Here is a 12,863-nt window from a genome sequence, read left to right on the forward strand (position 1 = left end):
TCTTAACATGCTGCTCAAAATAGTAAGCATTGGATCCATGGAGGTGATTGTGCCTTACATGTATTATGAACCAATGGCTGACACCACACCAATTTCGTAATGTAAGACATCACGAAAGGGGGTGAAATGTAGTGTCAGATTTTGTGCAATATGTTTGCATATTTTTTCTAAGTGTGCAAATCCTATTGTGTTCTGTTTTATGTTCTGCTTATCCTAGACCTGATTCTGTTTGCTTCTGTATCTCACTCAACCCCTCCCAACTCTATCCCTCACACACACACAGCTCCACTATCTCCTACGCACACACCTCTACTCTGCCACATGCACACTCCTGCATCGTTCCCCATGCTGCTCTCCCACATACACACACTCACACACGCACGCTCCCTTACTCTGTCTCTCACGAAGCTCTGTCAGAGCACAGCCCATTTGCAACTGTGGTTGTCCTTGGCACCACACTAAACCTCAAAGGTATAAGTCCCTCTGTCCCGTACATTATTCCCCACTGTTCCCCATATACAGATGACCATGCTCCTGTTGCTCCCCTTGTGACTCCCCAATATTTTACTCATCTGTGTATGCTCCTGTGAATGTGCTGTACTCATGTCATACTCACTCCTGTCATACCTGTTGCTAATTTTGAGGTAGTCTCAAAAGTTTTTAAGAAAGCAAATGACAGAAATTCAGGTCCCATTGAAAATAAAATGCGTGTGAAGCGTATTTAAAATGGACAAGCAATGATACACGAGATAAGCAATGATCCCAAGAGAGACGAAGCCAAATTCTAGGAAATTCCCCATGTTCAGGGTCTATCTTCACTCAGATCACCTTGTGTGTTGATTGACCTTTTCTTTGCAAAGAAAATAAAACCTTGTCGGCCAGCAGAAGTCTCTGTCATTCTTCAGCAGCAGCAGGAAAAATTTCCACAATAAACTCCTCGGACCTCTCTACACTCTGAGTTGGGTCACATAAAGTAAAGTGTAATGAAGTGAAACTGAAGGAATAATTCTTAGTCTGAGTTAAGAAAAAGTCACAATATGGAACAACAACTATTTCAAATCTCATTCATTCAAGATGAATGTATTCAAGTTCTGGATGAAGATAAACCAGGTTCAGTTGTGGATTAAAGACATAAGATCTACAACAGTAACAGACAATGAACTGACCTCAGAGTCTCCAGTCTACAGTGTGGACTCTCCAGAAAACCACACAGCAGCTTCACTCCTGAATCCTGCAGCTTGTTGTTGTCACTCAGGTCCAGGTCTCTCAGATGGGAGGGGTTGGAATTCAGAGCTGAGGCCAGAGAAGCACAGCTGATCTCTGACAAACTGCAGAAACTCAATCTGAATAAAGAATAAATCATGTGGATAAAAATCATTTCTAATTCAATCAGATATGTCCTAATCAATGAGCGTTCACTAACATGAGTAGAGAGACTTTGTCCTTCTCTTATTGTGGATCATCATAATGTCAGCCTTCTACACAAATCATCCAAATGTCACCACAACATTCATACAACTACTCATGTCAACACAGATTCATAACATGCTGCTGAGCTCAGTCAAGTCTTAATTGGTTTACAAAGCTCTTAATGGTCTTGGTCCAACCTATTTATCAGATTTTCTTTTAACCTGTGAACCCTCCGGTCTTCTGGTAGTGGTCTTTTAATTAAACCTAAAGTCAGAACAAAAATCTATGGAGAAGCCTCCTTTTATTTCTATGGTCCAAGTCTCTGGAACAGCCTTCCTGAAGACCTGAGGGCAGCAGAGAACTCTGATCTGACCCTTTACCCTATAGGGACTGTGTCTGCTCCCCGTCAACAAAAAGTGCATAAATTAAAAAATGCAAGAGGTGTTACTCATAAAAACCTCAAAAAAATTTATACTACAAAAGCATCTGAACCTAAAAACACCACAATCAGATGTGGGCTATTAAACATTAGATCTCTCTTGTTTAAATCTCTGTTAGTGAATGATTTGATAATGGATCAGCAGATTGATTTATTCTGTCTGACTGAGACCTGGCTGCAGGAGGAAGAGTATGTCAGTCTAAATGAGTCAACCCCTGCTAGTCATATTAATTATCACATTCCTCGAGGCACAGGCCGAGGAGGAGGAGTGGCAGCAATCTACCACTCAAGTTTATTAATTAATCCTAGACCTAAGCCGAAATATAGCACATTTGAAAGCCTTATCCTCAGCCTCTCACATCCAAATTGGAAGACTGAAAAACCAGTACTATTTGCTGTGGTGTATCGTCCACCTGCTGCTTACTCTGAGTTTTTGTCTGAATTCACTGAATTTTTATCTGATTTAGTGCTTAGTACGGATAAAGCAATTATAGTGGGCGACTTTAATATTCATGTCGATACCCACAATGACAGCCTTAAGACTGCATTCTATTCAGTATTAGACTCAATTGGCTTTTTACAAAATGTTAACAAACCAACTCACTGTTTTAATCACACCCTTGATCTTGTACTAACCTATGGCATAGAAGCTGAATATTTGACAGTATTCCCTCAGAACCCTGTTTTATCTGATCATTCTTTAGTAACATTTGAATTTACAATAATGAACTGCACAGCATCTGAGAAAAAAATTAACTACTGTAGATTTCTGTCTGATAATGCTGTTATCAAATATAAGGAAGCTATTCCATCTTTATTATCTCCGCTGCCATGTGCCAGTTTTACAGAGGGCAATGGCCTAAACGTTACTCCAGCAGATATAGACTATCTAGTTGATAATACTGCTACTTCATTGCGTTCAACCCTTGACTCTGTTGCCCCTTTGAAAAAGAAGGTCAGTAATCAGAGGAAGCTAGCTCCATGGTACAATTCACAAATACGTACTTTAAAGCAGATATCACGAAAGCTGGAAAGGAAATGGTTATCCACTAATTTAGAGGAATTCCGCCTAGCCTGGAAAGACAGCTTTATAACATATAAAAAAGCCCTTCGTAAGGCAAGAACTGCCTATTACTCATCATTAATAGAGGAAAACAAGAACAACCCTAGGTTTCTTTTCAGCACTGTAGCCAGGCTGACAAAGATCCATAGCTCTGTTGTACCATCCATCCCTCTAGCTCTCACTAGTAATGACTTTATGAGCTTCTTTAGCAACAAAATAGTAGACATTAGAGACAGAATCCATCTCATCCTGCCTACAACTGTTAATGATGTAGGTATGTCTAGAACAGCATCTTTAGAAATGTCTGCCAGTCCTGATTTGTCGTTAGGCTGTTTCTCTCCCATAGATCTAGCTGAATTGACTTCAATAGTTTCTAAATCTAAATCATCAACATGTCTTTTGGATCCTATCCCGACCAGACTTCTTAAAGATGTGTTGCCTTTGATTGGCACTCACATATTAGATCAGATAAATCTCTCGTTGGTTACAGGATATGTCCCACAGGCTTTTAAGGTTGCAGTTATCAAACCTTTACTTAAAAAGCCTTCTCTGGACTCCGACATTTTGGCAAACTATAGACCTATATCCAATCTCCCCTTTAATTCTAAAATTCTTGAAAAGGCTGTTGCAACTCAGTTGTGTGACCATCTACATAGGAACGGTTTGTTTGAAGTTTTTCAGTCAGGATTTAGAGTTCATCATAGCACAGAGACAGCACTGGTGAAAGTTACCAACGACCTTCTTATAGCATCAGATCTCTATACTTGTCCTGCTAGATCTTAGTGCTGCATTTGACACCATTGATCATAATATCCTATTGGATAGATTGGAACATGTTATTGGGATTAAAGGAACAACACTAGGCTGGTTTAAATCATATCTATCAGATAGATACTAGTTTGTTCATGTTAATGATGATCCCTCCATATATACCAGAGTAAGTCATGGAGTTCCACAGGGTTCTGTGCTTGGACCGATACTGTTCACCTTATACATGCTTCCCCTAGGCAATATTATCAGGAAGCATGGAATAAATTTCCATTGCTATGCGGATGATACCCAGCTATATTTATCTATGAAGCCAAACGAAACAGATCAGTTAACCATACTTCAGGCATGTCTTAAAGACATAAAGGCCTGGATGACCTGTAACTTTCTTCTTCTGAATTCAGACAAAACTGAGGTTATTTTGTTTGGTCCCAAACACCTCAGAAACAGTTTATCTAATCATACTCTGGATGGCATTAATTTAGCCTCCAGTACGACTGTGAGGAACCTTGGAGTTATTTTTGATCAGGATCTGTCCTTTAACTCACATATAAAACAAGTCTCTAGGACCGCCTTCTTTCACCTGCGCAATATCAGTAAGATTAGGAACATTCTGTCGCAGAGTGATGCTGAAAAATTAGTCCATGCTTTTGTTACTTCTAGGCTGGACTACTGTAATTCCTTATTATCAGGATGTCCAGTTAACTCTCTAAAAAGCATCCAGCTGATCCAAAATGCTGCAGCGAGAGTACTGACTGGAATTAGCAAGAGAGATCACATTACTCCTGTACTAACTTCTCTTCATTGGCTTCCTGTAAAATCCAGGATTGATTTTAAAATCCTTCTCCTTACATATAAGGCCCTCAATGGCCAGGCTCCTTCATATCTCAAAGAGCTGATAGTACCATATCATCCTAACAGATTGCTTCGTTCCCAGAATGCAGGTTTGCTTATGGTTCCCAAAATCTCTAAAAGTAGAATGGGAGGCCGAGCCTTTAGCTATCAGGCCCCTCTCCTATGGAACCAACTGCCAGTTTGGGTTCGGGAAGCAGACACCCTCTCTAATTTTAAAACGAAGCTTAAAACCTTCTTGTTTGATAAAGCTTATAATTAGTTGTAGTTACAGTCCTAGTTATTTATTAAACTTATAGTTAGTCACAATTATCTCTATAGACACTGTTACAGTTAAGGATATAGCCCTTAGTAGGGCTGGCTCAGGCAACTGAATCATCCCCTAGTTATGCTGCTATAGGCCTAGGCTGCTGGGGGACATCCCATGATTTACTGCGCACTTCTTCTTCTTTCTCTTCTCAGACCCACTCTCAAATTTATTAGCCTTTATTACATGTCATTAACTCTGTGTCCTCTCTGTCCCGTAGTCCTGTGCTTGTTTCTCTCTGGTCTCTCTTTCTCTGTACCTTTCTGCAGGTATCTCTGGCTCCGGAGCTGCATGTCCTATGGTCCTGGCTCCACCCACCTGCTGCTGTTTATTGTTTACAATGATCGATTTCTAACATGTTTAATGTTCCATTCTGCTACAGATAAATATTGGATTAATATTCTTTGCAAACTGTAATGTAAATAATTACCAGTCATGACAGCTTTTTGCCTCCGTGCTCTGTTTCATAATTCTAATCTGCTGAGCACACATTATCCAATAACTGTTCACTAACTGTAATGTAAATACTGACCCACATTGTCTGTATTATGCTGCATGTCTTTCTCCCCCTCTCCTCCATTCCTAGCTGTCCTATCTTCCTCCTTTTCCTCCTTTCACCCAGCCCGGCCATCGGCAGGAGGGTCCCCCATCTGAGCCAGGTTCTGCTCAAGGTTTCTTCCTGTTAAAAGGGAGTTTTCCTTGCCACTGTCGCCTTAAGTGCTTGCTCTGGGGTCAGGCTCTGGGTCTCTGTAAAGCGCTTTGAGACAATTTTGATTGTGGAAGGCGCTATATAAATAAAATTGAATTGAATTGAATTGAAATTGAATTGATACTTTTAGAAGCAAACTCAAGACCTACCTCTTTAATTTGGCTTTAAATTAAAGTTTGTTTATTTATTTGTCTGTTTATCCACACATTTTAGTCCATTTTATTACTCTTTTTATTTGTTTGCTTGTTTTGTGGGATTTCTGCATTTACTCTGTCAAATTTTCTCTTTTAACATTTTTCTGATCATTTTTCAAACTTCACTTTGATTTCTCTTAAATTATTCACTTCATTCTATTATCATTTTGATTGTTCCTCTTATTTATGTATTTTATATTATTTTACTATTTTGATTATTTATCCTGCCTCCAGTGTTTTCTCATTGCAAAACCTTGAGATTTACAGTGGGTATGGAAAGTATTCAGACCCCCTTAAATTTTTCACTCTTTGTTATACTTCAGCCATTTGCTAAAATCATTTAAGTTCATTTTTTTCCTCTAATGTGCACACAGCACCCCATATTGACAGAAAAACATGAAATTGTTGAAATATTTGCAGATTTATTAAAAAAGAAAAACTAATATCACATGACCATAAGTATTCAGACCCTTTGCTCAGTATTTAGTAGAAGCACCTTTTGAGCTAATACAGCCATGAGTCTTTTTGGGAATGATGCAACAAGTTTTTCACAGCTGGGTTTGGGGATCCTCTGCCATTCCGACTTGCAGATCCTCTCCAGTTCTGTCAGGTTGGATGGCGAACATTGGTGGACAGCCATTTTCAGGTCTCTCCAGAGATGCTCAGTTGGGTTTAAGTCAGGGCTCTGGCTGGGCCATTCAAGAACAGTCACAGAGTTGTCCTGAAGCCAAGCTGTGTGCTTAGGGTCATTGTCTTGTTGGAAGTTGAACTTTCGGCCCAGTCTGAGGTCCTGAGCACTCTGTACTTGGCCGCATTCATCTTTCCTTCGATTGCAACCAGTCGTCCTGTCCCTGCAGCTGAAATACACCCCCACAGCATGATGCTGCCACCACCATGCTTCACTGTTGGGACTGTATTGGACAGGTGATGAGCAGTGACTGGTTTTCTCCACACATACTGCTTAGAATTAAGGCCAAAAAGTTCTATCTTGGTCTCATCAGACCAGAGAATCTTATTTCTCACCATCTTGGAGTCCTTCAGGTGTTTTTTAGCAAACTCTATGCAGGCTTTCATGTATCTTGCACTGAGGAGAGGCTTCCGTCGGACCACTCTGCCATAAAGCCGTGACTGGTGGTGGGCTGCAGTGATGGTTGACTTTCTAGAACTTTCTCCCATCTCCCAACTGCATCTCTGGAGCTCAGCCACAGTGATCTTTGGGTTCTTCTTTACCTCTCTCACCAAGGCTCTTCTCCCCCGATTGCTCAGTTTGGCCGGACAGCCAGCTCTAGGAAGGGTTCTGGTCGTCCCAAACGTCTTCCATTTCAGGTTCATGGAGGCCACTGTGCTCTTAGGAACCTTAAGTGCAGCAGAAATTTTTTGTAACCATGGCCAGATCTGTGCCTTGCCACAATTCTGTCTCTGAGCTCTTCAGGCAGTCCCTTCCTAGCTATCCTATCTTCCTCCTTCTTCTCTCTCTTTCTCTCCTCAGACCCACTCTCAAATTTATTAGCCTTTATTCCATGTCATTAACTCTGTGTCCTCTCTGTCCCATAGTCCTGTGTTTGTTTCTCTCTGGTCTCTCTTTCTCTGTACCTTACTGCAGGTACCTCTGGCTCCGGAGCTGCATGTCCTGTGGTCCTGGCTCCACCCACCTGCTGCTGTTTATTGTTTACAATGATCCATTTCTAACACGTTTAATTGCGTTCCATTCTGCTACAGATAAATATTGGATTAATATTCTTTGCAGACTGTAATGTAAATAATTACCAATCATGACAGCTTTTTGCCTCTGTGCTCTGTTTCCTATTATAACTGTAATCTGCTGAGCATACATTATCCAATAACTGTTCACTAACTGTAATGTAAATGCTGACCCACTAACATTGTCCATTGTCTGTATTATGCTGCATGTCCTTCTCCCCCTCTCCTCCATTCCTAGCTGTCCTATCTTCCTCCTTTTCCTCCTTTCACCCAGCCCGGCCATCAGCAGGAGGGTCCCCCATCTGAGCCAGGTTCTGCTCAAGGTTTCTTCCTGTTAAAAGGGAGTTTTCCTTGCCACTGTCGCCTTAAGTGCTTGCTCTGGGGTCAGGCTCTGTGTCTCTGTAAAGCGCTTTGAGACAATTTTGATTGTGGAAGGCGCTATATAAATAAAATTCAATTGAACTGAATTGAATTCACTCATTCATTCATTCATTCAAGATGTTTGGGTTCAAGTTCTGGATGAAAATAAACCAGGTTCAATTGTGGATTAAAGATATAAGATCTACAACAGTAACAGACAGTGAACTGACCTCAGAGTCTCCAGTCTACAGTGTGGACTCTCCAGAAAACCACACAGCTGCTTCACCCCTGAATCCTGCAGCTTGTTTTCACTCAGCTCCAGCTCTCTCAGATGGGAGGGGTTGGACTTCAGAGCTGAGGCCAGAGAAGCACAGCTGATCTCTGACAAACTGCAGGAACTCAATCTGAATAAAGAATAAATCATGTGGATAAAAATCATTTCTAATCCAATCAGATATGTCCTAATCAGAGATGTTCATTTCTAATCATATGAAATCTTTAAGTGTGTGGACACTTTTTCTAACAGACATCAGAGGGTTTAGTTTTAATCAACAATTCTCATCACAAAGTCTCCTCATGTTATTCTGAGCTGCAGTGATGCAATAAGAGTAAAAGCATCAACAGTGTCAGGAATTCTGTCAGATTAAAGAATCTTTGTTCACTTCAAATGAAACTAGAATATTTAATATTTTGTTATTTAGTGATAAACTCTCCTTCTGTTTGTTTTAAAACCAGAGTGAACAGATGGAAAACCTCCAACAGAAAAATGATTCAATTCATCTAGAAAAAAAAATCTGTTGCTCTTTATTTTTTCCCCACTTTGTTATAAACACTTTTGTCCCATTTGGGATCCTGTAGGAAGGATGATTCCATTTTTTCCAGTGATCTGATTGGTCAATATTTGGGCTGTTGACAGGTTTTGATCTGATCCTCTGAAGTTTACCTGCTCCAGAGCAGGTTAGCTGTGCAGCATAAGTTACCATGGCGATGTAACCTGTTCACAAATGAACCACCTTGGTAATTCTGAGAACCCAGAGTTAACCCTGAATTTACCGGGCTAATCCCAAATCCTGATTCACAGTACAGGTCTCTGATCAGCTCAGGAAATCTAGAACTAAACCCATGTTAAAGTGAAGAGAAAGTATTTTAATCCTAAAGACGCTAATTTAATAAAGTTTGTACTTATCAATTGCATTGTGGTTATTGATGGATTTTGGGTGTGTGTCTGTGTGGGGTGGAGGGACTAACACTGTGTACAGCACTTTGTGTTACAATGTATTTGTATGAAAAGTTCTATAAAAATAACGTCTGACTGATTGAACTGACTGAAGTGAAGTGAAACTGAAGCAATAATTCTTAGTGTGAGATATGAAAAAGTCACAATATGGAACAACAACTATTTCAGATCTCATTCATTCATTCATTCATTCATTCAAGATGAATGGATTCAAGTTCTGGATGAAGATAAACCAGGTTCAGTTGTGGATTAAAGATATAACATGTACAACAGTAACAGACAGTGAACTGACCTCAGAGTCTCCAGTCTACAGTGTGGACTCTCCAGAAAACCACACAGCAGCTTCACTCCTGAAGCCTGCAGCTCCATGTAGCTCAGGTCCAGGTGTCTCAGATGGGAGGGGTTGAACTTCAGAGCTGAGGCCAGAGAAACACAGTTGATCTCTGACAAACTGCAGGAACTCAATCTGAATAAAGAATAAATCATGTGGATAAAAATCATTTCTAATCCAATCAGATATGTCCTAATCAATGAGCTTTCACTAACATGAGTAGAGGGACTTTGTCCTTCTCTTATTGTGGATCATCATAATGTCAGCCTTCTACACACATCATCCAAATGTCACCACAACATTCATACAACATTTCATGTCAACACAGATTCATAACATGCTGCTGAGCTCAGTCAAGTCTGGAATTAGAAGATAAAGATCAAATCAGACATGTTGGACTAAAAACTGACTTTGATTCACCACTGAAATGGATCAAACTTCAAATGTTCAGTCCTGATCCAGGAAAAATGTCTTGCTTGGTGATCACATGACCCAAATAGAAAAGAAAAGCTAGAAATAATTTTCAATTGATAATATCAGACCAGGGATATAAAGCAGATAAGTACAATAATTATTTATAAGTTTCTTACTTAATTAGCAACAAATTATTATGAGAGTGTGATGCATGTTAAAAAAGTAAGAGTGAATTAATTCTTTCAGCTTCCAAAGCAGGAAGGAGAAAAGCAGTTCACTTCTTATAGGCTCAGTCTGACTGAGATGTTCATTTCTAATCATATGAAATCTTTAAGTGTGTGGACAGTTTTTCTAACAGACATCAGAGGGTTTAGTTTTAATCAACAATTCTCATCACAAAGTTTCCTCATGTTATTCTGAGCTGCAGTGATGCAATAAGAGTAAAAGCATCAACAGTGTCAGGAATTCTGTCAGATTAAAGAATCTTTGTTCACTTCAGATGAAACTAGAATATTTATTATGTTGTTATTTAGTGATAAACTCTCCTTCTGTTTGTTTTAAAACCAGAGTGAACACATGGAAAACCTCCAACAGAAAAATGATTCAATTCATCTAGAAAAAAAATCTGTTGCTCTTTATTTTTTTGCCACTTTGTTATAAACACCTTTGTCCCATTTGGGATCCTGTAGGAAGGATGATTCCATTTTTTCCAGTGATCTGATTGGTCAATATTTGGGCTGTTGACAGGTTTTGATCTGATCCTCTGAAGTGTACCTGCTCCACAGCAGGTTAGCTGTGCAGCATAAGTTACCATGGCGATGTAACCTGTTCACAAATGAACCACCTTGGTAATTCTGAGAACCCAGAGTTAAACCTGAAGTTACCGGGCTAATCCCAAATCCTGATTCACAGTACAGGTCTCTGATCAGCTCAGTAAATCTAGAACTAAACCCATGTTAAAGTGAAGAGAAAGTATTTTAATCCCAAAGACGCTGATTTAATAAAGTTTGTACGTAGATGATAAACATCAACTCAGATGAGGACAAATAAAATCCTCTTCACGGTTGAAGTTTTTACATGACCTTCTGCTTTATGAACTTTGTAGCTGAATAGGTTTTTGTAATGAAATGTGAGGGTTGAGTTAGGCTTAGAGGCCTGGCTGGTTTAGGTTTGTAACTCCACCCACTAATGGGTAGGAATAGATATGCCCGTCTTTAAAAGCCCAGGTGAGGGTGCAGCACTTCCTCTTTGTCTGAGGCCTCCTGTGAGCAGTGCTTTGGTGTGTGCAGGTGAGGGAAAGTTGGATTTGGAGAGAGAGACAAAGGGAAAAGGTTATTTGTTTTGTTAATAGAGGTATTTTCTGATTCCACAGATCTGTGCAGTCCTGTGAGCCTGTAGGATGTTGATGCCATGCTCAAGAGGTCGGCTGTGGTTGAATTAAACTCAGCTCTTTCCCTGTGTTCTATAGCAACGTGTGTTTCCATCTGACAGGAAGACTGAGGGTTGCACCTTGTTGAGTCTTATCCACTGAACCAGACAGAGCCAGGGGATTCTGTAGTAGGCCCCCACATGTCCTTAAGTATGAAACTTATTTAAAGGCAGTGTAGTGGGGCTGTATCCCCTAAAGTATTAATACACATTTTTAATAGTTGTTGTCGCCTCTTTCAGGCCCAGATCCAGCTGCTGCTTTGCCTAAGCGCCTCTTTTATTGGCTGGATTTATTTACTTCACATGTTGTTTTTACAGGGACTGATGTAATGATTCTGCTGCACTGACATTAGTTCCTGTGAACTCATTATTGAGTTTTTAATTATCTGTCCATATAAGTCCTTTCTTGTTCATTTTATCTGAACCAACTGATTTTAATTGTTTTTATTTTTAGGTAGAGGTCCAGCCTGTGGGGAGCAGTTTGCAGAGTACACACTCTGCATGCTGTGTGGTAATATAAATGGTGGTGGTCACATAGTTGTGTCTTGAATTTTCTCATGTGCAGTGCAGTGTTTGTAGACTTGCAGTGTTTGAAGTGTCTTCTAGTGGGACCAGCACCAGGTGAGCACATGGTGTGAGTATAAGCAGGCTGTGATAGAATCTCCCCACAGTGAGGACTCTACCCTTGTTTTAAACTTTTATTGTTGTGATGCTGATTGAAGATGTGAAGATGCTGATTTAATAAAGTTTGTACTTATCAATTACACTGTGGTTATTGATGGATTTTGGGTGTGTGTCTGTGTGAGGTGGAGGGACTAACACTGTGTACAGCACTTTGTGTTACAATGTATTTGTATGAAAAGTTCTATAAAAATAACATCTGATTGATTGAACTGACTGAAATGATGTGAAACTGAAGGAATAATTCTTAGTCTGAGAAAAAGTCACAATATGGAACAACAACTATTTCAAATCTCATTGATTCATTCATTCATTCAAGATGAATGGATTCAAGTCCTGGATGAAGATAAACCAGGTTCAGTTGTGGATTAAAGATCTAAGATCTACAACAGTAACAGACAGTGAACTGACCTCAGAGTCTCCAGTCTACAGTGTGAACTCTCCAGAAAACCACACAGCAGCTTCACTCTTGAACCCTTCAGCTTGTTGTTACTCAGGTCCAGGTGTCTCAGATGGGAGGGGTTGGACTTCAGAGCTGAGGCCAGAGAAGCACAGCTGATCTCTGACAAACTGCAGTAATTCAATCTGAATAAAGAATAAATCATGTGGATAAAAATCATTTCTAATCCAATCAGATATGTCCTAATCAATGAGCTTTCACTAACATGAGTAGAGGGACTTTGTCCTTCTCTTATTGTGGATCATCATATTGTCAGCCTTCTACACACATCATCCAAATGTCATCCCAACATTCATACAACTATTCATGTCAACACAGATTCATAACATGATGCTGAGCTCAGTCAAGTCTGGAATTAGAAGATAAAGATCAAATCAGACATGTTGGACTAAAAACTGACTTTGATTCACCACTGAAATGGATCAAACTTCAAATGTTCAGTCCTGATCCAGGAAAAATGTCTTGCTTGGTGATCACATGACCCAAATAGAAAAGAAAAGCTAGAAATA

The 12,863-nt window shown here is 39.9% G+C and overlaps 1 protein-coding gene across 1 annotated transcript in view; it reads right to left on the bottom strand.

Moving 5' to 3' along the window:
• The window catches only part of LOC121191840 (NACHT, LRR and PYD domains-containing protein 12-like), a gene marked incomplete at its 5' end in the record, with an annotated part of 190,187 nt that overhangs the window by 162,153 nt on the left and 15,171 nt on the right, over positions 1-12,863 (bottom strand). The window contains 2 exons of the mRNA XM_041053290.1: positions 1,167-1,343; positions 8,034-8,207. Of these exons, the coding sequence (XP_040909224.1) occupies positions 1,167-1,343; positions 8,034-8,207 (351 nt within the window). The remainder of the gene's footprint in view (positions 1-1,166; positions 1,344-8,033; positions 8,208-12,863) is intronic.

Source organism: Toxotes jaculatrix, chromosome 13 (genome assembly GCF_017976425.1).
Source record: "Toxotes jaculatrix isolate fToxJac2 chromosome 13, fToxJac2.pri, whole genome shotgun sequence".
Lineage (NCBI taxonomy): Eukaryota > Metazoa > Chordata > Actinopteri > Toxotidae > Toxotes > Toxotes jaculatrix.